The sequence below is a fragment of the Myxine glutinosa genome, chromosome 11, assembly GCF_964187855.1.
Source record: "Myxine glutinosa chromosome 11, kmMyxGlut1.1, whole genome shotgun sequence".
Lineage (NCBI taxonomy): Eukaryota > Metazoa > Chordata > Myxini > Myxiniformes > Myxinidae > Myxine > Myxine glutinosa.
The window spans coordinates 2,541,120-2,567,291 of NC_136271.1; the positions used below are offsets into that span (position 1 = coordinate 2,541,120).

General features: G+C 47.6%; 2 protein-coding genes across 3 annotated transcripts in view; one reads left to right on the plus strand and one right to left on the minus strand.

The window, feature by feature from the left end:
- LOC137436353 (ectonucleoside triphosphate diphosphohydrolase 6) overlaps positions 1 to 26,172 on the minus strand; it is a 98,093-nt gene that overhangs the window by 31,936 nt on the left and 39,985 nt on the right. For both annotated transcript variants that reach the window (XM_068130055.2, XM_068130056.2), the window contains exons 5-9: positions 20,588 to 20,623; positions 11,819 to 11,907; positions 6,701 to 6,780; positions 6,353 to 6,417; positions 5,470 to 5,568 (exon numbers count right to left, since the gene is read on the minus strand). In XM_068130055.2, the coding sequence (XP_067986156.1) occupies positions 5,470 to 5,568; positions 6,353 to 6,417; positions 6,701 to 6,780; positions 11,819 to 11,907; positions 20,588 to 20,623 (369 nt within the window). The remainder of the gene's footprint in view (positions 1 to 5,469; positions 5,569 to 6,352; positions 6,418 to 6,700; positions 6,781 to 11,818; positions 11,908 to 20,587; positions 20,624 to 26,172) is intronic.
- The window catches only part of TAF5 (TATA-box binding protein associated factor 5), a 543,784-nt gene that overhangs the window by 12,461 nt on the left and 505,151 nt on the right, over positions 1 to 26,172 (plus strand). The gene's annotated exons all lie outside the window — the stretch shown is intronic.

The following is a 26,172-nucleotide window of genomic DNA, read 5'->3' on the forward strand; positions in this document are numbered from 1 at the left end:
TTTGCTTTTAAGAATGAGGACGAAAGGTCTTGATAGTTGATAGTAAAGGAATGGTAACAAGAAAAAGTTCTTACAGACTGTTGTTTTTGAAATGATGAAAGTGGTTGATGACAAGTTGCCCCAAAAGTGGTTTTGCCATAACTTGAATGTTTGGTTTATGTACAAGGGGGAGGGGGGGGGGGGTTGGTGAACACAGTTCTTCAGACATGGTATGCACTGGGCAACAGGAGGAAGTAACGAAAATAAATTTGCCAGTAATGGCACCGGTGGACAGAGCCAAACATTGACATACACTCAATGGTTGGAACAGTGTTGGATTTTGTAGAGTTAACAAAAATTGCACTAGTTTTCCACATGCAGGTCAAGGAAGCAATGCCCGACCCAGCTACAGAACAGTGCCATCCAGAACAACCAGGTGACTGGGTGTTGGTGAAGAATTGGAGGCGGATCACAGCGCTGCAGTCCAGGTGAACGGGACTCCATCAGGTACCTTTTGTGTTGCATCAATAAAGTTATTCCTCATCCTCCTGGGGGTGATAGCGCTGATCCATCAAAGAATAGTTACGGATTGGATGACTTAGCGTTAATTCTCGAACAGGTAGCAAATGATTCTACTGCCGCGGATCAAGAGATACGAGATACTGTCGTGAAAATGCACGCAATGATAATGCAAAATAAGCGCCTGGTTGGAAAGCATCTTCGGAGGTTGGGTGGAGCCAAGAATGGTTTCAGTGGAACTCCTCATCTCTGATCATCATTGTTATTGGATGCTTGAAATTTTTTTAACTTGCGTGTGTATCAGCAAGTTTTGCGTTGCAGGTACAGGTGAAAAATATATGGTGGTCTGGGAAAAAGACATCCCTGTACAAGAAAGTCCTGCACGAGACATCCCTGTTCGACACATCCCACCACCTCCTTACTCGGTGTTTGACCCCATTACCGCTTTACTAATTAAATCATGCACAGCTGGCCTGATAGAATATCTCTGAGAGCTGACTCATTTAACCATGAACGAGATAGACACGGTCCTGGCGGAAACTGACAATTCCGTCATGTGGGAGTCAGAAGAGCGTGAGTGGCGAAGATTGGGTAGCATCGTGCTAGACCATGGGCATAGACGTGTGTGACATTTGGACATATTGAGTTAGATGCTGCACCTGCACATTCAGTTTTACAAAATAGTTACTGGCAATTTATCAGATCCACAAATGATGTAATCTACACAATGTATTTACTTCTGATAACATGTGAGTGCCTGTGCGTGCACACGGGAAATACAGTTTGAAATGTGTAATTACATCTAACGTAAATTGTGACTTCAATAGCTCAAATCCTCTTTCTCCCTGCCACGATCCCTCCCACATCACGCACACTGCACCAGGGAGTGGATCACACACGGGGGAGAGTGGGTCACACACGGGGGAGAGTGGGTCACACACGGGGGAGAGTGGGTCACACACGGGGGAGAGTTGGTCACACACGGGGGAGAGTGGGTCACACACGGGGACGAGTGGGTCACACACGGGGACGAGTGGGTCACACACGGGGACGAGTGGGTCACACACGGGGGAGAGTGGGTCACACACGGGGGAGAGTGGGTCACACACGGGGGAGAGTGGGTCACACACGGGGGAGAGTGGGTCACACACGGGGGAGAGTGGGTCACACACGGGGGAGAGTGGGTCACACACGGGGGAGAGTGGGTCACACACGGGGGAGAGTGGGTCACACACGGGGGAGAGTGGGTCACACACGGGGGAGAGTGGGTCACACACGGGGGAGAGTGGGTCACACACGGGGGAGAGTGGGTCACACAAATGGGGGAGAGTTGGTCACACACACGGGGGAGCGTGGGTCACACACATGGGGGAGCATGGGTCACACACACGGGGAGCGTGGGTCACACACACGGGGGAGCGTGGGTCACACACACGGGGGAGCGTGGGTCACACACACGGGGGAGCGTGGGTCACACACACGGGGGAGCGTGGGTCACACACACGGGGGAGCGTGGGTCACACACACGGGGGAGCGTGGGTCACACACACGGGGGAGCGTGGGTCACACACACGGGGGAGCATGGGTCACACACACGGGGGAGCGTGGGTCACACACACGGGGGAGCGTGGGTCACACACACGGGGGAGCGTGGGTCACACACACGGGGGAGCGTGGGTCACACACACGGGGGAGCGTGTGTCACACACACGGGGGAGCGTGGGTCACACACACGGGGGAGCGTGGGTCACACACACGGGGGAGCGTTGGTCACACACACGGGGGAGCGTTGGTCACACACACGGGGGAGCGTTGGTCACACACACGGGGGAGCGTTGGTCACACACACGGGGGAGAGTTGGTCATACAAACGGGGGAGAGTTGGTCACACACACGGGGAAGAGTTGGTCACACACATGGGGAGAGTTGGTCACACACACGGGGGAGAGTGGGGGTTGCTTTACTCCTCTCCGCGCATTCCTTTCCAATTCCTCCTCACTCCTCTCCCCCTCCCCCAGTCTCCTCTCCCCCTCCCCCAGTCTCCTCTCCCCCTCCCCCAGTCTCCTCTCCCCCTCCCCCAGTCTCCTCTCCCCCTCCCCCAGTCTCCTCTCCCCCTCCCTCAGTCTCCTCTCCCCCTCCCTCAGTCTCCTCACCCCTCCCCCAGTCTCCTCTCCCCCTCCCCCAGTCTCCTCTCCCCCTCCCCCAGTCTCCTCTCCCCCTCCCTCAGTCTCCTCTCCCCCTCCCTCAGTCTCCTCACCCCTCCCCCAGTCTCCTCACCCCTCCCCCAGTCTCCTCACCCCTCCCCCAGTCTCCTCTCCCCCTCCCCCAGTCTCCTCCGCCCCCCCCCCCAGTCTCCTCCGCCCCCCCCCCCTCACTCCGGCAGTTGTTCCAATCGAGCAGGTATGGCAAATATTAGAGGTAATTGAACTTTTCTCTTGGAGCAACACAGTGTAAATCCGCCCCCTTGGCCTGTTCATTCATTAGTGAAATGTTTCACAGAACAATACACGCATGTTGACGTCATCGGACTTGGACTGCAATGATGATCTTAAACAATATTATCCGATACTTCATCCGGATTCATTACAGCTGCTCTTGTATAGGTTTGCTGAGCACACATTACCTTCCAATGTCTTTGTTGCTCAGCATCCCGTGCAAGTCTGTGTTAACTTTCATGGGCGGTCTCGTTATGTTCCCTCATTATTTTATTCATTTTGGAGAGAGGATTTACAAACGCGAGTGGCGACACATAATCGATGCCCCACCTTTCTCCCCACATGCAGAGTACCTAATTGTAACTTTTTATTGTGACTACGTCTAAAGAATGAAACGTTCGGACTACGTAAAAAATACAGCTCAAATGGAAAAGTCCCTGGGAAACGAGCATTACGCCTAGGTTCCCCGTCGGTGAAGTGAGGTGAGTTGACAAAGTGGAAGACGCAAGGCGGCCATCTTGGATTTTGACGTGGCGACCCAATTTTCAATAGCGTTCTTCCTTATGCATATATAATTGTCATGGTTCTCTTTTTGAGGCAATGTTTTTTATGGCCAGATGCCCTTCCTGACGCCAACCCTCTTAGTCGCCTCTTACGACACGCAGGGATACGGCGTACCTATTCTTATCCAGGGTACACACTGAGAGGGCCGCATTCAAAAGAAGGCCGCATTCCAGTGGATTGGGAACTGAGTACCCTCGTCCCTCTATACAAGGGGAAAGGTGACCCTCTGGAGTGTGGCTCGTACCGAGCGATAAAGTTATTGGAGCATGGAATGAAGGTATTGGAAAGGGTGTTGGAGAGGAGGATAAGGAACAAAGTGAAGATCGACGAAATGCAGTTTGGATTTATGCCAGGAAGAAGAACGACAGACGTGCTTTTCATTGTGAGGCAGTTGCAGGAGAAGTACATGGAGAAGAGGAAGAAGTTGTTTCTTGGGTTTGTTGATCTGGAGAAAGCATTCGATAGGGTTCCACGCAAAGTATTCACATGGGCATTGAAGAAGTTAGGAGTGGAGGAATGGTTGATCAGAGTACTGATGGCAATGTACAAAAGAGCACGCACAGCTGTAAGGACGAAGGACGGGAACAGTGGTGAGTTTGAGGTGAAGGTGGGAGTGCATCAGGGGTCGGTACTAAGTCCACTACTATTTGTAGCTGTGCTGGAGGTGCTGGCTCAGAACATAAAGGAGGGTTTACCATGGGAGTTGTATGCAGATGATCTGGTGTTGATTGCGGAAAGTATGGATGGACTGAAGGAAAAGATGAACAAGTGGAAGGAATGTATGGAGACAAAAGGTCTGAAGGTGAATATCGCAAAGACGAAGGTGATGGCAAGTGGTAAAGCATGTGGTGAGGTGGAAAGAACTGGGAAGTGGCCCTGTGCTGTGTGTAGGAAGGGTGGCGGAGTGAACTCCATTCAATGTACAATGTGCGCTGAGTGGGTTCATCAAAAATGTAGTGGTCTGAGAGGGTCATTAACCAGTGTGGCAGCTACATTCAAATGTAAGGTGTGCACAGAGGGAGCTGCAGATGGAGGAAATGTTGAGTTGGATCTTGGAGACGGCGTGAAGCTGGAAGGTGTGAAAACATTTTGCTACCTCGGAGACATGCTGAATGGAGAAGGTGGATCAGACTCGGCAACGGTTGCTCGAGTGAGATGTGCATGGAAGAAGTTTCGGGAACTGAGTGGCGTGCTGATGATGAGGGGAGTGTCGTTGAAGCTGAAGGGAAAGGTGTATGCTGCATGTGTGAGAAGTGTTATGATTTATGGGACCGAGACATGGGTAATAAACGTAGAGCAGCAACGAAGGTTGGAAAGGGTGGAAATGCGAATGGTTCGTGGATGTGCGGAGTATCGTTGAGAGAGAGGAAGACAAATGATGAATTGCGAAAAATGATGGGAATAGAGCCTGTGATTGATGCTGTGAAGAGGAACAGGTTGAGATGGTTTGGTCATGTGTTGAGGAAGGATGAAAGTGACTGGTTGAGAAGAGTGATGGAAATGAATGTAGAAGGAAGTAGAGGACGGGGAAGACCGAGAAAGACTTGGCTAAAGATGGTGGAAGAAGAAATGCGGGCAAGGGGGTTAACAAGGAGAGATGCAGAAAATAGGGCAAAATGGAGAAGATTGTCATGGGGACCGCAAGGCTAACCCCTGCTCTAGTAGGGAAAATGGCTTTTAAAATGCATGTTGTTGTTGTTGTTGTTGTTGTTGTTGTTGCATTTAAAGCAAGTTTGTGTGTATTTTGCGCAGCGTTATCATCCTCCCTCAATCAAATTACCCTCAAATTCCCATGAAACCCCCATGCGACTCAACGAATGAACCGGCACGACTCCACACCGCGAACCAGTCATGTAGGACGAGCGCTTCCACTCTGAGTCCTGGGACTTCATCTCTGCCGGTCTCCTGTCACCTGTTTGAGAGATGGCGAAGTCCGATACGATAATAATCGTACATGAGAGAGATTTCTTACCTTCACGTGGTCCCAACAACTTGTAGTTCTTGCTCCCGTACCTCCAATCTCCACTGTAGCCCTTTGGAAGACATGGGTTGGTGAGGTTGAGGTTTTCATCTGTAATAGCGACAGAAGAGGATGGAGCCATTAGCCATGCATATTCAAACCTTCAATATAACACGAGTTCACAATGGTAACACAGGTGTTATCCCTTCACAACACTTTGCTGCAGCAAGCCTTCCTTGAACAAATAAAAGTTACCTTTCTCTGTTAGCCCATGTGTGTGTGTATACAATATTGTATGTGTGTGTGTATGTATGTGTGTGTGTGTGTGTGTGTGTATGTATGTGTTTGTGTGTATGTGTGTGTCTGTATGTGTGTATGTGTGTGTCTGTATGTGTGTATGTGTGTATGTGCTTTTCTGGTAAACGATTTGTTTCCATCCTGTCTGTTTCGTCTCATTTCATATTGGCTCGATTAAGTGTGTAATCGTTTTGTTAGCCGGGAAGTTCTGCCCCACTGATTGGCTCCGTTATTTACCCGGTCTGTACTTGACGGTTTTGCTCGGCCATTCGTAAATAAGTAGACAAGTACGCACTGAGGGTACGTACTGCAATTGACATTGCCAACCAATCAGAAAGGTAAAGCGTTTCGTAAAGAAACGAGGGCCCTGCCAGGTTTGGCGGTATCAATTGGCGACCATGGTTGACTAGCAACCCGCCAGACCATGGAGACATCCGTGGCTAGTAGCTTCAGGGCTGGGAATTTCCGGAGGAGTCTACCTGGTGGTAAACCCTGAAACCCAGGCCCGTGACAATGTTTTATCGCCCTGCATCTGAAATGCAAGGTAAGTGTTTCACATTTTGTAGTTTTGAAGAGATGATTAATGTCGGTGACGTACCTCGTGTACCTTCGACACCACCCAGCACCACCAATCTTGCAGACATGAGGCCTAGTCCCAGATAGCTGTCACAGAATAGCAACAGTTACTGTCAATGTTTGACAAAGGTAATGTGGTACCGTACGTGGTGATTCAACCATTGCTTACGTGTCATTCCCTTTTAATACTGCTTCAGGTGCCATCATGATTACTTTCACCAATGTCTGAATTCCCCTTTAAATTCTCTTATTAAAATCATGCCCATCGTCTCCTGTCTCACCTGAGCCCAACTGAAAAATGTAAAATCTCCCTCCAGCGGGAAAGCAATGCCACTTTCACCCCGACAGCCAGGTGTGTATGCCATCTTACCTGGGACAGTACAAAGTGAACGAAGCACCCGATACTTGTACAAGCTGGACAAAGCCTTCCGGTGCAGAATGAATCATTTCCTGAATGGAGGCAGAACAGGCATATATTTTGGTGAAGGTGGGGGAGGGGAACGAAAATACTGTCTTTTGATTGGTCGCATTTTCATGGCCATCTCAAGTTTCATTTCTGTTTAAAAGACAAAATACAGACTGGTACATCACAGTATAGACCAAACCAGGCAAGTCATGCAAACTTACCCCTCACTGAAGGTCATTAGTGAGACTGCTGGGCTTTTTCTTTATTTATTTACCATTAATCCAAGGTAAACATGGTAATGTTTCTGGATTTAAGTCCACAACTCTGGATTGCCAGTGCAAGTCTCCTCGCCTTTTTCATAAAACATCTAGGTTCATGGAAGAGCTGAACAACAAAGGGTATCATGTTTACAAACTACCAGAGGGTAGGTATTAGAGTGTAGGGGTGGGGGAGTCATACATAAGGAGTAATGGGGCAATGACAAAAATGAGTAACAATGGTGAAGAGAAAAACAAAGGGAAGGAATGACAAAAACGAGTAACAATGGCTAAGAGAAAAACAATGGGAAGGAATGACAAAAACGAGTAACAATGGCAAAGAGAAAAACAATGGAAAGGAATGACAAAAACGAGTAACAATGGCGAAGAGAAAAACAATGGCAAGGAATGACAAAAACGAGTAACAATGGCGAAGAGAAAAACAAAGGGAAGGAATGACAAAAACGAGTAACAATGGCTAAGAGAAAAACAATGGCAAGGAATGACAAAAACTAGAAACAATGGCGAAGAGAAAAACAATGGCAAGGAATGACAAAAACTAGTAACAATGGCTAAGAGAAAAACAATGGCAAGGAATGACAAAAACTAGTAACAATGGCGAAGAGAAAAACAATGGCAAGGAATGACAAAAACTAGTAACAATGGCGAAGAGAAAAACAATGGCAAGGAATGACAAAAACGAGTAACAATGGCGAAGAGAAAAACAATGGCAAGGAATGACAAAAACGAGTAACAATGGCTAAGAGAAAAACAATGGCAGGGAATGACAAAAACGAGTAACAATGGCGAAGAGAAAAACAATGGCAATGAATGACAAAAACTAGTAACAATGGCTAAGAGAAAAACAATGGCAAGGAATGACAAAAACTAGTAACAATGGCTAAGAGAAAAACAATGAATGGCAAGGAATGACAAAAACGAGTAACAATGGCGAAGAGAAAAACAATGGCAAGGAATGACAAAAACGAGTAACAATGGCTAAAAGAGAAAAACAATGGCAAGGAATGTCAAAAACGAGTAACAACGGCGAAGAGAAAAACAATGGCAAGGAATGACAAAAACGAGTAACAATGGCGAAGAGAAAAACAATGGGAAGGAATGACAAAAACGAGTAACAATTGCCGAGAGAAGAACAATGGGAAGAATTGAGCTTAGACGAGATCATGGATGTGGATGGGCGAGCGAATGAGTTTGTGATGAGTGCATTTCAAATGGTACTTGATTGAGGAGGATGAGACAGATAACTCCACAATCGATAGAATAAGAGGATGAATGAATGCAGGTGGGTCACCAAACTCGACTTTGGGACCGGGTGAGCGTTTGTTAAGGAATGCATGTGACCTGGAGTGGCTTTGGGATCAGGTGACCAGGTGAACGTTTTTTGAGGAATGTGTGTGACCTGGGGTAGCTTTGGGACTGGGTGAGCAGGTGAACATTTGTTGAGGAATGTGTGTGACCTAGAGTGGCTTTGGGATCAGGTGACCAGGTGAACGTTTTTTGAGGAATGTGTGTGACCTGGAGTAGATTTGGGACCTGGAATAGTGACCTGGAGTAGAGGTCCATAGGATGCCTTTGCAAACCCAACACTTCCCACCTAAAGCAAAGTTGAAAAATGGCATCAAATCAAGTTCCATCATCAAAAATGGCCCCTGGGGAATGAGACAAAATGGCATCAAGGTCCACCAAGAATGATCCCAAATGGCATCAATTTCCACCAAGAATGACCCAAAAGGGCATCAATTTCCACCAATAATGACCCAAAATGGCATCAAGTTCCACCAGGAATGACCCAAAATAGCATCATGTTCCACCAAGAATGACCCAAAATAGCATCAAGTTCCACCAATAATGACCCAAAATAGCATCAGGTTCCACCAAGTATGACCCAAATGGCATCAATTTCCACCAAGAATGACCCAAAAGGGCATCAAATTCCACCAAGAATGACCCAAAATAGCATCAAGTTCCACCAAGAATGACCCAAAATGGCATGAAGTTCCACCAAGAATGACCCAAAAACGCATCAAGTTCCACCAAGAATGCCCAAAAACGCATCAAGTTCCACCAAGAATGACCCAAAATGGCATGAAGTTCCACCAAGAATGACCCAAAAACGCATCAAGTTCCACCAAGAATGCCCAAAATGGAATTATGTTCCACCAAGAATGACCCAAAATGGCATCAGGTTCCACTCGGAATGACCCAAAATGGCATCAAGTTCCCCCTAGTATGACCCAAAATGGCATCAAGTTCCACCAAGAATAACCCAAAAGGGCATCAAGTTCCACCAAGAATGACCCAAAATGGCATCAAGTTCCACTCGGAATGACCCAAAATGGCATCAAGTTCCACCTGGTATGACCCAAAATGGCATCAAGTTCCACCAAGAATGACCCAAAATGGCATCAATTTCCACTAAGAATGACCCAAAAGGGCATCAAGTTCCACCAAGTATGACCCAAAATGGCATCAAGTTCCACCAAGAAGTGTGGACCAAGGTTCCACTCTGTGACGTGAGGTCCCCACCCCCTGGTGCATGAACTGGCTGAGGGTCATGTCCATCAAGGACATGCCCCTGGGGCATGAACTGAGTGAGGGTCATGTCCATCAATGGCATCAAGTTACACCAAGAATGACCCAAAAGGGCATCAAGTTCCACCAAGAATGACCCAAAATGGCATCAAGTTCCACCAAGAATGACCCAAAAAGGCATCAACTTCCACCAAGAATGACCCAAAATGGCATCAAGTTCCACCAAGAATGACCAAAATGGCATCAACTTCCACCAAGAATGACCCAAAAAGGCATCAACTTCCACCAAGAATGACCCAAAATGGCATCAAGTTCCACCAAGAATGACCCAAAAGGGCATCAAGTTCCACCAAGAATGACCCAAAATGGCATCAATTTCCACCAAGAATGACCCAAAAGGGCATCAAGTTCCACCAAGTATAACCCAAAATGGCATCAAGTTCCACCAAGAAGTGTGGACCAAGGTCGTGGCGTGAGGTCCCCACCCCATGGGGCATGAACTGGCTGAGGGTCATGTCCATCAAGGACATGCCCCTGGGGCATGAACTGAGTGAGGGTCATGTCCATCAATGGCATCAGGTTCCACCAAGAATGACCCAAAATGGCATCAAGTTCCACCAAGAAGTGTGGACCAAGGTTCCACTCTGTGACGTGAGGTCCCCACCCCCTGGGGTATGAACTGGCTGAGGGTCATGTCCATCAAGTATATGCCACTGGGGCATGAACTGAGTGAGGGTCATGTCCATCAATGGCATCAAGTTACACCAAGAATGACCCAAAAGGGCATCAAGTTCCACCAAGAATGACCCAAAATGGCATCAATTTCCACCAAGAATGACCCAAAAGGGCATAAAGTTCCACCAAGTATAACCCAAAATGGCATCAAGTTCCACCAAGAATGACCAAAATGGCATCAAGTTCCACCAAGAAGTGTGGACCAAGGTCGTGGCGTGAGGTCCCCACCCCCTGGGGCATGAACTGGCTGAGGGTCATGTCCATCAAGGACATGCCCCTGGGGCATGAACTGAGTGAGGGTCATGTCCATCAATGGCATCAGGTTCCACCAAGAATGACCCAAAATGGCATCAAGTTCCACCAAGAAGTGTGGACCAAGGTTCCACTCTGTGACGTGAGGTCCCCACCCCCTGGGGTATGAACTGGCTGAGGGTCATGTATATGCCACTGGGGCATGAACTGAGTGAGGGTCATGTCCATCAATGGCATCAAGTTACACCAAGAATGACCCGAAATGACATCAAGTTCCACCAAGAATGACCCCAAATGGCATCAAGTTCCACCAAGAAGTGTGGACCAAGGTTCCACCCTGTGACCCGAGGTCCCCACCCCCTGGTGCATGAACTGAGTGAGGGTCATGTCCAAAAAATCTTTACATACTTCATGTGTCCCCCAATGTTGATTTCATATTCAAAGTTTAATTTAAAAAACATTTATGTGCCTGAAATTGCATTTTTGGTATATGATCTTTTGACCTTGCTCCAGATGGGTGGGGCCAATAATCATACTGCTCCTGCACCTTTGTGAAATGTGGTGCCATGTGGTGATCACTACCACATTTGGTAAATTTCTGTCCAACCGTTTAGGAAGAGATAGCGTGATGGACGGACGGACAGAGACTCACAGACAGAGACACACGGACATACAGAGATGGACGGACAGAGATGGACGGACAGACAGACAAGCAAGGACAGACAGACGGATGGACATACAGACAGCCCTAAGACACATTCACAGACTGACGGACAGACATAGACCATGGACAGAGACAGATGGATAGATAGACAGAGAGATGGACAGACAGACACGGACAGTCAAAGACACACACACACACACACAGACAGAGACAGACAGACAGAGACGGACGAAGCCAATTAGAAGATCATTCCCGTTTTTTGTTTTTTTTTTCCAAAATGTTTGGAGATAAATATTATTCCAATAAAATTTAAAAACCACCGACTGACGGACTTTCTTTAATTGGCTTTGTTTCCTAATTCGACGTTAAATTTTGTAAAATGCAAAAAATGAGCTGAGTGTAAATTCCGTTTCGTTTAATTATTTTCCCTTTGCCAAGACACAATGGCAGAAATGGCAGGTACCTGCACACACCAGGTACTCTCCGAGTGATTTGTGATTGGTTTATTGTTATACCTTTCCTTTTAAATATCGCTTATTATTATATAGTGCCGAGGTACAGTATGGTGTCTGCATGTCCAGATTAATTCATTTATTATATATATTTTAAATCAGTTCTTACCTTGTTGTGCGTGTGAAAGCAAATCTGAGTCGAGCCTCCCCCAAGATCGAGAATCCCGAGGGATTCATGGATCGGTTTTTGAAATGTCCCTAGAACAAGACAAGAAAATGTGTCATATTTACGATTGTAATAAAACATTAATAACGACAACTACAATAATCATTAGCATCATTTCTATATGAAAGGTGCTTTCTTCACGTGTCCATAATCACAACTTATGTCCAGGATCAGCGTTCCTGGAGTAATTCGGGAATAGGGCCGAGCTTCACTGCACGTGCTCACATTCTCAGAAACAAGTCGCAATCATTGAAACTTTAGCTGGGTATCGATGAGTCGCAGCCGCCGCGACAAAGTCTTTGTTGGGCAGAATAATTACAAGAACACCCCAGAGGGCCAACCGCACCGACTCACTCTGAAGTCTGAAGTCTGACAGCTTACACATTCATCGACATTGGTATTAACAGTCGAATTACTTACTTATGACGAAGGATGAAACGGATCATTCATCATATGAAACATTAACACTCGGTGTCCGTTAAATGGCGTGTGACCGACCTCTTCGTGGCTGGACAAGACCTAAATGATTGTGTGTTCACACTATTGTTGCTAAAGAAACAATTACGATTCCTACATTGTATAGTGTCTTCACTCCATTAATGTGTCCACATTGAACAAGTCGAGGCCGCAGTACATCCCCTGGTCACACCTACGGCATGTTAGTAACAATGTTACGAGGCAGTTGCAAGCGCAAGGATTGGTACGTAAAATGGCTCACCGAGCTTCTAAAAGAAGCCAAAAATACTTGGAAAAGTACCTCAGAGAAAGGACTGTTGTACCTCTGCACAATAAAAGAGTTGGACAACTTTCTCAGGTCACCGAAAGGGCATCGACCCATACTGCAAAATCCCAATGGTGTGCCTCGGTGCAAGGCCCAGGTGAACGGGCGTGTGCTACCCAAACCTCCGACGGATCACCGAATGAACTTTGAACCTTGCGGGAATGCATCCTGCGAACATGGCAGGCTTGGTGATTTATTGAATGGATTTCTGCAATTGGAAAGACGATGCTGTGTGTCATCACCAGGTAAGGCTAAAATAACCATTCTACAAACGACATCTTCGCAACATGAAAATACACAACGCTTGTGTATCTGGATTGGTGCTTCTGAACACGAAGAGGAAAGACATATCTGGACATTGTGAAAGCACAGGGTAAGTCTAAAATCAACTTTTCAAATGATGATATTTACTATTAATCATGTTAGGAGGGGAGTGGGAGCTGCGAGGGGAGTGGGAGCCGCGAGTGGAGTGGGAGCCGCGAGTGGAGTGGGAGCCGCGAGGGGAGTGGGAGCCGCTAGGGGAGTGGGAGCTACGAAGGGAGTGGGAGCCGCGAGGGGAGTGGGAGCCGCTTGGGGAGTGGGAGCCGCGAGGGGAGTGGGAGCCGCGAGGGGAGTGGGAGCCGCGAGGGGAGTGGGAACCGCGAGGGGAGTGGGAGCCGCGAGGGGAGTGGGAGCCGCTAGGGGAGTGGGAGCCGCGAGGGGAGTGGGAGCTACTAGGGGAGTGGGAGCCGCGAGGGGAGTGGGAGCCGCGAGGGGAGTGGGAGCTACTAGGGGAGTGGGAGCCGCGAGGGGAGTGGGAGCCGCGAGGGGAGTGGGAGCCACGAGGGGAGTGGGAGCCGCGAGGGGAGTGGGAGCTACTAGGGGAGTGGGAGCCGCTTGGGGAGTGGGAGCCGCGAGGGGAGTGGGAGCCGCTAGGAGTGGGAGCTACGAAGGGAGTGGGAGCCGCGAGGGGAGTGGGAGCCGCTAGGGGAGTGGGAGCCGCGAGGGGATTGGGAGCCGCGAGGGGAGTGGGAGCCGCTAGGGGAGTGGGAGCCGCGAGGGGATTGGGAGCCGCGAGGGGAGTGGGAGCCGCTAGGGGAGTGGGAGCCGCGAGGGGATTGGGAGCCGCTAGGGGAGTGGGAGCTGCGAGGGGAGTGGGAGCCGCGAGGGGATTGGGAGCCGCGAGGGGATTGGGAGCCGCTAGGGGATTGGGAGCTGCGAGGGGAGTGGGAGCCGCTTGGGGAGTGGGAGCCGCGAGGGGAGTGGGAGCCGCTAGGGGAGTGGGAGCTACGAAGGGAGTGGGAGCCGCGAGGGGAGTGGGAGCCGCGAGGGGAGTGGGAACCGTGAGGGGAGTGGGAGCCGCGAGGGGAGTGGGAGCCGCTAGGGGAGTGGGAGCCGCTTGGGGAGTGGGAGCCGCGAGGGGAGTGGGAGCCGCTAGGGGAGTGGGAGCTACGAAGGGAGTGGGAGCCGCGAGGGGAGTGGGAGCCGCGAGGGGAGTGGGAACCGCGAGGGGAGTGGGAGCCGCGAGGGGAGTGGGAGCCGCGAGGGGAGTGGGAGCCGCGAGGGGAGTGGGAGCCGCTAGCGGAGTGGGAGCCACGAGGGGAGTGGGAGCCGCTAGGGGAGTGGGAGCCGCGAGGGGAGTGGGAGCCGCTAGGGGAGTGGGAGCCGCGAGGGGATTGGGAGCCGCTAGGGGAGTGGGAGCTGCGAGGGGAGTGGGAGCCGCGAGGGGATTGGGAGCCGCGAGGGGATTGGGAGCCGCTAGGGGATTGGGAGCTGCGAGGGGAGTGGGAGCCGCTTGGGGAGTGGGAGCCGCGAGGGGAGTGGGAGCCGCTAGGGGAGTAGGAGCTACGAAGGGAGTGGGAGCCGCGAGGGGAGTGGGAGCCGCGAGGGGAGTGGGAACCGTGAGGGGAGTGGGAGCCGCGAGGGGAGTGGGAGCCGCTAGGGGAGTGGGAGCCGCTTGGGGAGTGGGAGCCGCGAGGGGAGTGGGAGCCGCTAGGGGAGTGGGAGCTACGAAGGGAGTGGGAGCCGCGAGGGGAGTGGGAGCCGCGAGGGGAGTGGGAACCGCGAGGGGAGTGGGAGCCGCGAGGGGAGTGGGAGCCGCGAGGGGAGTGGGAGCCGCTAGCGGAGTGGGAGCCGCGAGGGGAGTGGGAGCCGCTAGGGGAGTGGGAGCCGCGAGGGGAGTGGGAGCCGCTAGGGGAGTGGGAGCCGCGAGGGGAGTGGGAGCCGCGAGGGGAGTGGGAGCCGCTAGGGGAGTGGGAGCCGCTTGGGGAGTGGGAGCCGCGAGGGGAGTGGGAGCTACGACGTTTGTTTGGTTCCAGGACCACAAGATAAATTATACTCGATTTTTGCATTTATTGCTCAAAGGTGAAGCAGGTGTGTGTTGTTGTTTGTTATCTCCGTACGCGGGTTTCGGAAGGTGGAACGGAGTGCTCTGAGTTCACGAAGTATCCACTTCCATTTCGCTGAGGGGTCATGACGGTTCATGGACCAGTGTGTAAAGTTTTCTTGTTTTCTGAGTTTTGTTCTTCAGGATTGTCCCTGAGCCCGACACAGACCCCAACTGCAGTTTGTTTGTGGTAATGTTCCAATGGATGGTTTCTAAGATCCCGGTAAGGTTCTTCTTCATCATTCCCATTACTGCAATTGTCACTGGTACAATCTTGGCACTCTTCAGCTTCCAGGATCTTTACACATCATTCTTGAGGTCTTGGTATTTGGTCATTTTCTAGATTTTCGCATTATTTAGGCTAAAATCGTTGGGAACGAACACAATGCCGTTTTTCCCCTTTTTTAAACCTACTTACCACATCCAATTGCACACTTTGCTTTCTGTTCATGCTCGATGGGATCATCAGGTTCGATGGGATTTTCCTTGTTCTCAATTATTTGTTTTAGTTCATGTTTCCATGAGTTTTGTGGAACTGGGATATTGAAATTTCTGTAGATGTGCCAGTGTATTTCTCGACATACCTTGTTGTGCCTTTAGGTGTACACCTGCTCTGACATGAGGTTTTTTTTACATCGCAATAGGAGGTGACTCGTACTTTCTTTTTCTACCTTGCAGAACGTACTGACTGAGTCCCGCTATTTTCTTAAAGCCATTTGTATCGTGTCTCTGATCTTGGCCATTTATAATGATTCGTTCTCCATCCCAGGATCCATGTGTGTGTGTGTGTGTGTGTGTGTGTGTGTGTGTGTGTGTGTGTTTCTGTGTGTATGTGTGTGTGTGTCTGTATGTGTGTGTATCTGTATGTGTGTCTGTGTGTGTGTGTCTGTGTGTGTGTGTGTGTGTGTGTGTCTGTGTGTGTGTGTGTCTGTGTGTATGTCTGTATGTGTCTGTGTGTGTGTGTGTCTGTAGGTGTGTGTGTGTGTGTGTGTGTGTGTGTGTGTGTGTATGTGTGTCTGTGTGTGTGTCTGTATGTGTGTGTGTGTGTGTGTGTGTGTGTGTGTGTGTGTGTGTGTGTGTGTGTGTGTCTTTATGTGTGTTATCCACTGCCGCTGCTCACTTGTATTAACAGGAAATGACAGTAATGGGACTCCTCATCCATGGATATTTATCGTATTCCAATATTTCCATAAGTTGCATCCAGGAACAACCATTATGGTTAACCATTTTGAAATTTGCACTCTTTCGTTTAAATGCTGAAAGTTCTGTTTAAAAGACGATTTGACTTATTGATTTCGCCACAGTAACGGCAGGCCAAAAGTGCTCCAGTTCGTTAAAGCTGAGTCATTTAAAACGCACGCACAACGCATTCATACGTCATAAAACGCACGCACAACGCATTCATACGCCATAAAACGCACGCACAACGCATTCATACGCCATAAAACGCACGCACAACGCATTCATACGCCATAAAACGCACGCACAACGCATTCATACGCCATAAAACGCACGCACAACGCATTCATACGCCATAAAACGCACGCACAACGCATTCATACGCCATAAAACGCACGCACAACGCATTCATACGCCATAAAACGCACGCACAACGCATTCATACGCCATAAAACGCACGCACAGCACATTCATACGCCATAAAACGCACGCACAACGCATTCATACGCCATAAAACACACGCACAACGCATTCATACGCCATAAAACGCACACACAACGCATTCATACGCCATAAAACGCACGCACAACGCATTCATACGTCATAAAACGCACGCACAACGCATTCATACGCCATAAAACGCACGCACAGCGCATTCATACGCCATAAAACGCACGCACAATGCATTCATACGCCATAAAACGTACGCACAGCGCATTCATACGCCATAAAACGCACGCACAACGCATTCATACGCCATAAAACGCACGCACAACGCATTCATACGTCATAGAACGCACGCACAACGCATTCATACGCCATAAAACGCACGCACAATGCATTCATACGTCATAAAACGCACGCACAACGCATTCATACGCCATAAAACGCACGCACAACGCATTCATACGTCATAAAACGCACGCACAGCGCATTCATACGCCATAAAACGCACGCACAACGCATTCATACGCCATAAAACGCACGCACAGCGCATTCATACGCCATAAAACGCACGCACAGCGCATTCATACGCCATAAAACGCACACACAGCGCATTCATATGTCATAAAACGCACGCACAACGCATTCATACGCCATAAAACACACGCACAACGCATTCATACGCCATAAAACGCACGCACAACGCATTCATACGCCATAAAACGCACGCACAACGCATTCATACGCCATAAAACGCACGCACAACGCATTCATACGTCATAAAACGCACGCACAGCGCATTCATACGCCATAAAACGCACGCACAACGCATTCATACGCCATAAAACGCACGCACAACGCATTCATACGTCATAAAACGCACGCACAGCGCATTCATACGCCATAAAACGCACGCACAGTGCATTCATACGCCATAAAACGCACGCACAACGCATTCATATGCCATAAAACGCACGCACAACGCATTCATACGTCATAAAACGCACGCACAGCACATTCATACGCCATAAAACGCACGCACAGCGCATTCATACACCATAAAACGCACGCACAACGCATTCATATGCCATAAAACGCACGCACAACGCATTCATACGTCATAAAACGCACGCACAGCGCATTCATACGCCATAAAACGCACGCACAACGCATTCATACGCCATAAAACGCATGCACAACGCATTCATACGCCATAAAACGCACGCACAACGCATTCATACGCCATAAAACGCACGCACAACGCATTCATACGCCATAAAACGCACGCACAGCGCATTCATACGCCATAAAACGCACGCACAGCGCATTCATACGCCATAAAACGCACGCACAACGCATTCATACGCCATAAAACGCACGCACAACGCATTCATACGCCATAAAACGCACGCACAGCGCATTCATACGTCATTTTGGAAGTCCCTATAATTATTCGTGTCGTTTGGTGCAAAGAGTTTTAAATCATCCATGGACAGTAGATTTGTCACCTTTCCTGTTTATTTGGACGTTTCTCCATTGGATGTTCGGGTGTATCCATATCCTCACTCGTTACGACTTTGCTCAGTGGGTCCAGGGCCAGGAAAAGCTGGAGGGGCGAAAGGCCATCTCCTTGGAGGATTCCGCGACGTATCGACACATCTGGTATTTTGATCTTCCCTTCCGAGTGCTGCAGGTTTAGTGTGGTATTCCAAAGATGCATTGCTTTCTCAATCAGTTTGATTATTTGGGGATTGATCTGGTACAATTACATCGTCCCTCACTGAATTGGGAAACCAACTATTCAAAGGTCAAAGGTCAACTCAGGTCAAACTTCTAAAATCATCAATTTTCATCTGAAAAATCATCGATTTTCATCTCATTAACTTGACAATTAAACAGCAATTACATAATCCCTCACTGAATTGGGAAACCAACTATTTTTTAGGTCAAAGGTCAAATCAGGTCAAACTTCTAAAATCATCAATTTTCATCTGAAAAATCATCAATTTTCATCTCATTAACTTGAAAATTAAACAGCAATTACATCGTGCATCACTGAATTGGGAAATGAACTATTTGAGGTCAAAGGTCAACTCAAGGTCAAACTTCTAATGACATCAATTTTAATCTGATTGGTCCGAGCTTTGATTAAGACCGTCAATGAAAATCTTCATGAAATAGACAATTTGATGTATCCATGGCAATTTTTATTTTCGGGAAGGGTGGATTTTGCAAGTATCGTGCTCTGCATGACACCTTCTTGTTTGTTGTACACCGCTCCTTTCCTATGCCATCTCCAGGTGCTGCATGACGTCATTGCCGGGCACCGAAGGGGTTGTTTATTTGACGCGTGCTGAAAGGGAGTACTCAGTTTTCACTCCGGTTGTTTGTTTGTTTGTTTGTTTTCTTTACTCCGGTTGTTTGTTTGTTTGTTTGTTTTCTTATTTGTCCGGGCGATATCTCAGCCATCCTTTGAGCTCGGAAGCTGAAATTTCGGCACAATAGTGAGCAAGTCCTTTGTCAAAAACAGTATTTTTTGTTTTTGATTAATTAATTAATTCATTAGTTATTTAATTATTATCGATTAATGAAGTACCTACATATTTCCTTTCTCCTCTGGTTATTATCTCAGGCACCTTTTTGGCTCGGAAGCTGATATTTGGAGACGACAATGACCAAGTGATTTGGCTGTAAATATCATTTTTGATTTATTGATTGATCAATTAATTGATTAGTTATTTAATTATTATCGATTAATTAAGTATTTATTTATTTCCTTTCTCATTTGGCCAGTATCTCAGGCACCTTTTTGGCTCGGAAGCTGATATTTGGAGATGACAATGACCAAGTGATTTGGCTGTAAATATCATTTTTGATTTATTGATTGATCAATAAATTGATTAGCTATTTAATTATTATCGATTAATTAAGTACTTATTTATTTCCTTTCTCATCTGGGCAGTATCTCAGGCACCTTTTGAGCTAGGAAGCTGATATTTAGACACGATAGTGACCAAGTGATGTGGCTATAAAGGATATTTTTGATTTATTGATTAATCAATTTATCGATTAATTATTTATTGATTAATCAATTCATTATTTAATTTTTTCAATTAATGACTTATTTAATTAATTTTCAAAAAGTTATAGCTTCCACTGAAGCACTGGTAGTTCAGGTATGCCATTAGCCAATTGATTAAGAAAATATTTAATGATCATTATTTATTGATTCTAACTATGCAATTAATCAATCAATTATTGTACACCTCTTCCACCCAATTCAGTCTCCATGAACCGCGCTGGAGGATATTTAATTATTTGGCATGGGGGCGGTGTACTTTGAATGTATCTGTTATTGTTTGTTGGTTATTTTGGGTCTTCATAAATCACTTTCCAGAAATCTTCAAATTGATCTTTTTCAGGTGGATTCAATACATTTTGTGCACAAAACGAACTAATACCTGCAGAGATCAGTGTGTGTGTGTGTGTGTGTGTGTGTGTGTGTGTGTGTGTGTGTGTGTGTGTGTGTGTGTGTGTTCTCGGACACACAGATAAAACTAGAAACATAATGTGTACACTTGTACATACTTACAGGTACACACCTACATACAACATACACTTGTATACATATCTCATAAACATATATGTATGCAACCAAGCGTGCGTGTGTGTGTGTGTGTTTCACCTTTTTCGAATAATTATTAAATTTACAAAACACAAAATGATGAAATAAAAAGATTAAGAGTGAGAGAGAAAGAGAAAGGGAGAGATATATATATATATATTGTGGAGGAAAGAAAAGCCGTTGTGGAGTTGGCTGGGGGGATCCTGTGGTTATTCTTCCCATATCCACGATCGTTATTAACTCGATTGAGCAACTCAAATCATAATAGTATAAAACACCCAGGTAGGTGTGCAGAACGATTTCCAGTTTGTAACATACCTTTTAAAAAGTTGATTGACAGCCAAGCCAAGAAACCTGCAAAGACGAGGGAATCATGTTGATTTGGGATGAAAAATGGATTATTTCTATACTTGGGATCAAGGAGGAGCAATTCTATACAATTCCGGATTTTTTGGACATACTACCAACAATGGCGTTTTGGGAAACAGGCAGACATCTTGGAGTTGTTTCAAAACTTCTTCTATTAATTACTTATGACATTGTATTAAAGAAGTCAAGACTGCAGGCTAAGATAGCAACACTAACCCTAAACTTAGCTTCATACACTGGGAAGGTCATCGATACGATAACAAGACGCATCAAATTACCAATGAACCATCCAGGCCTAGTTTACAGAACATTGGGCCAACATGGAATAGTTCTGCATGAAGTTTCTGGTTATCCCCACACTTTCTGGAAAAGAAAATGGCGGGATATTGTAATCGGGTCTGTCTGTCTGTCCGTCCGTCTTTCTGCACGTCCGTCACACTAACTCCTCCGAAGCACTTGGGCAGAAATTCACCAAACTTGGTAGTTGTGATCACCACATGGCACGAAGATGCAAGAGCAGTATCATTTTGGCCAAAAAGCGGGGTCACAAGGTCAAATAACAAAAAATGCAATTACGGGTACATTTTGTTTACTTTTTAAATGAAACTTTGTTTATGCAATCAACATTGGGGGACGCATGAAATATATTCGGATTTTTTGCATTAAACCCCGGGTTTATGCCCCAGGAGGTGGGGACCTGCCCCAGGAGGTGGGGACTTGGGGTCACAGGGGTCAAAACAGAAAAAAGTAGAACAGCACTTGGAGCAGTGACCCTGGATTTTTGAAACGGGTTACCTGCATTGCGGTTCTGAAGATATTGCGATTTGAAAAAAACGGCTCTACTTTTTATTTGGGTTGCTGACACCTGGCCTAGAGGAAGGTGCATTTACACTTAATTTACATAATACCAAAATGCGTTTTTGTCATCGCTCATTGTGCAATGTCAAAGACTGCTTGGTTTTCCAAGATGACCTTGCATCATAATAGTGTACCTGCCCTGAAGTCGTGCACCTGCTATTTGATTTGTGTCCTTCACCTACTTTATAGGATTGTGACCAAATTAACAAAAAACACCTTTTTGATCATAAGTTCAATAATTTCCCTCCGATAATCATGATGTTGAGTTTTATTGGTGGACGAGTATAAAAGTCCGTCAAAAACGACGGGTCGGAACAGTTTATTGGCCGGTGCAGCCTGGTGAGCGTGCCAAAGTCTGGAGCCTCGGCCTAGTGTCAGGTGTGCGCGTACCTTTTTTATTTATAAGACATCATAAGGATGTAAATGAACACTCGTTTTACTCTGCGCAAGTAGCGCATCACGTGCAGCGAATTTCGCCTCCCTGCGCCTTGTATTATTATTATATTTTTTTAAACGCTTCTGTACACCGCCCTTGAGGCTCGGTTTGCAAGCCGCCGTCTACATTTTTCAATAGAAGAGACATAATTACTCTTTTATGGAAAATGTTTTTCGAGTTTGTTTTATCCTAAAAAATACAGCATCGTGAACACCTCCGTGTTATAAGATTGGCCTTTAAACCCCACCTCAAATCTTCCTTATGAACGGGGACAGACATCTGTACAAACACACAAACAGAGGTTGTGTTTTATGGCTGGATTGTACATGGGGACATATTTCCTTGATCTCCACTCTATCCAAAAATGTACAACGTCAAGGTCATATATGGTGGTCCAAAAACAAGATGGCCGTCATTTGATTACAGGTGCCGGGGAAGGCTTACCCTTGGTGATCGCAGATAGATATATCTATTTATAAGGTGCAATTTCGAGGATTTTACATCTCACGAAGAAGTTGTCATCCATGATGTGGTACGCCAGTTCATTAACGGGTGTTTGTCAAATCATGAAGAGCACCAGCAATAGTTTGCATCATCGTCTTTAGACAACTCTTGTATGGTGCTGTTCTCTATTGCGTTCTCATCTTGTGTAATACTGCGCATTGTTATTTGCATATTCTGTATCTATTATCTTATTCTAATATCTACCATCGCTTTCTTTGTCTTGCAGATTGATTGTTCATCGTTGTTGCTAATAAACCTGCATTCAATTGATACATCCTTGTTTATGAACAATCAACTCATCTGAAGATGCCTGCTGCAGTCTGCCCCTTCCCGAGCTGTGTCTACGTTACTGACAGCACTGACAATGCCGTTGCTGCTATCCAGCTCTCCATCCACGCCATGACTCACACGTCCATTGCACCAGCCAAACCGGACAAAGTCGGCCGTCCTCGTATCCAAACCGGCGGTACCAGCGAAGATTGGCAATATTTCACCAGAAGATGGGATGGTTACAAGGCAGCGACCCAGATAATCGGCAATGATGTTCGCGTTCAACTCCTTGAATGTTGTGATGATAACCTACGACGTGACCTCCACCGCAGCAACCCACGCATTGAAATCAAGGACGAGGCAGCTATACTACAAGCCATTCGGTCCCTTGCTGTCCGAGAGGAGAATACCATGGTGTCTCGCGTAAACCTCCACAACATGCGACAGGACCGAGAAGAACCAATTCGTACCTACGCAGCCCGTCTGGCTGGTCAAGCTGAGATCTGCAAGTTTTCTGTTGTATGCTCATGCAATCCCCCTACTGATGTCAACTACACCAAGGACATGGTTCGCGATGTCCTATGTCGGGGACTCGCCGATCAAGATATACAACAGGACATTCTCGGCGATCAAAATCAGAACATGAGCTTGGAGGAAGTTCTCATTTTCGTCGAGGCCAAGGAAGCAGGGAAACGTTCCCAGAATGCCTTGCTCGATAGTGAAGGCGCTCATGGCGCAAGCCAATACAAAAACTGGAAGAACAAAAGAGCCCTGATCACTACCGACAAGCAGGCGGCCATTTGTAGTTATTGCGGCAAAACTGGTCATGGCAAACAGCCGAACATCGACCAAAGGCGTCAATTCTGCAATGCCTACGGGAAAACATGCAGTAAATGCGCCACTCGCGGCCATTTTGCACATGTCTGCCGGGGAGGCACGAAAAAGGCGGACAACAAACCTACGGACAAATCAATGGATGCTCATGATGTGGAAGAAAGCAGCCAGGTCCACGATCTCCTCTGCTCTGTCACGGAACGAGAAACGGCCATTTGGAAGCCGCAAAATAAAAGGGCCATGGCCACCTTGTCAACTCCACTACACCTCGACCACCATATATTTGACCACCTCTCTGGCTGGACCAAGAAGAAGTCTCAACCACAGCCGTACATAAAACTCATAGCACGGATCGATAAGGAATCTTATGACCATTTCGGCCAGCCACTGTCATCCCGACCAAAATCGGCCAGGCTCCAGGCCATGGCCGACACTGGCTGTCAAAGCTGCCTCACAGGACTTAATATTTTCCACAAACTCGGGCTGCGTAATGAAGACCTGTTACCTGTCAACCTGAAGATGAATGCTGTTAACAGTGGAAGGGTCCGGATTATCGGCGCCATGCTCCTACACCTGTCTGGTCGCACAGCCAATGGCGACATTATTGAAACCCGACAAATCTGCTACATCTCACCTGACACACGGAACATGTATCTCAGTCGTGAAGCATGCGTCGATCTAGGCCTCGTGTCTAGTAGCTTCCCAACCATTGGCGAATCCAACACAGTTGGTGCTGCAGTGGCAGCAGTTATCGATGCAAATTGTAACTGCCCGGAAAGATCGCTTCCCCCTACACTGCCTACATCTATCCCATTTCCGGCCACTGACGAGAACCGAGAGAGGCTGGAGAAATGGCTACTGGAGTACTACAAAAGCAGCACATTCAATGTCTGCGAACACCAGCCACTACCCCACATGGAAGGTCCGCCTCTCACACTGATGGTTGACCCCGAGGCAACACCAAAAGCGGTGCACACCCCAGTGCCTGTCCCCTTACACTGGCAGGCAGAAGTCAAAGCTGGTATCGATCGTGACATCAGGTTAGGGGTTCTGGAACCGGTGCCAATTGGTGAACCAGTGACATGGTGCAGCAGAATGGTCGTCTGTCCAAAGAAGGATGGGACCCCACGGAGGACAGTTGATCTGCAACCACTGAATGCGCACTGCACACGTGAGACCCACCACACCCAGTCACCCTTCCATCAAGCAATGGCGGTGCCACATAACACCAAAAAGACGGTAACAGACGCCTGGAATGGCTATCACAGCGTTCCAATCAGAGAATGTGACCGCCATCTGACAACGTTCATCACACCATGGGGCCGATACCGTTACTGCACCACTCCCCAAGGTTACATCGCTTCAGGTGATGGATACTCCAGACGATTTGACGAAATTGTATCGGACTTCAAAAACAAGTCCAAATGTATTGATGATACCATCATGTGGAGCGACACATTGGAAGAGAGCTTTTTTCAGGCATGCAACTGGCTCGACCTGTGCGGCCGTAATGGGATTACGCAAAATCCGACGAAATTCCATTTTGGTCAGGACACAGTCGAATTCGCTGGATTCGAGATCACCATGGACAGTGTACGACCATGCCAAAGGTATCTCCAAGCGATACAGGACTTCCCCACACCAAAAACAATTACTGACATTCGCTCCTGGTTTGGGCTAGTCAATCAGGTAACATACTGCTTCAGCATGACCGAGAGGATGCGACCTTTTCGGGACCTCCTAAAACCATGCACCCCCTTCTACTGGGATGCAACACTACAATCCTTATTCGAAGAATCAAAACGACTCATCATATCTGAAGTCGCAAATGGGGTCCGGATCTTTGACAAGGAACGGACAACATGTCTCGCAACTGACTGGTCGAAGGATGGGATTGGCTTCTGGCTCCTCCAAAAACACTGCAGATGCCCTGGTGAAACCCCACAGTGCTGCCCCGATGGCTGGAAAATCACCCTTGCTGGAGGCCGCTTCACCCATGCAGCGGAGTCGCGCTATGCTCCGATAGAGGGTGAAGCTCTAGCAGTGGCGGACAGCCTGGAAAAAGTAAAGTATTTTGTGTTGGGATGCAAGAACCTGATTATTGCCGTCGATCACAAGCCCTTAATCAAGCTTCTTGGTGACAGACGATTAGAGGACATCCATAACACGCGGCTTGCCAACTTGAAAGAAAGGACCCTAGCATATCGTTTCCGAATTATCCACATCCCGGGAAAACGACACTGCGTACCAGATGCGATTTCACGACATCCGTCGGGTGCCAGACCATCGGAACGACTGCCACTGGTGGATGACATTTCCTCCATTATGGATGTGGCCACATCGACTACACTAAGACAGCACACCTTGACTGGGCTGTGGACCACAGATGACGACACTGGCATGGAAATGGCTATTTCTATGGCAGCCATCAAGACACTCGATTCTGTGCGGTCCGTCACTTGGGACGATGTTCGGGACGAAACAGCAAGTGACACTCAGATGCTGCAGTTACTCAATTCTATTGAGCAGGGTCTACCTGCCAGTCGGGACGATTTCCCTGTGTCCATTTTGGAATACTTTCCCTTCCGTGAACACCTCTACACTATTGATGGCATAGTGGTCTACAAGGGGA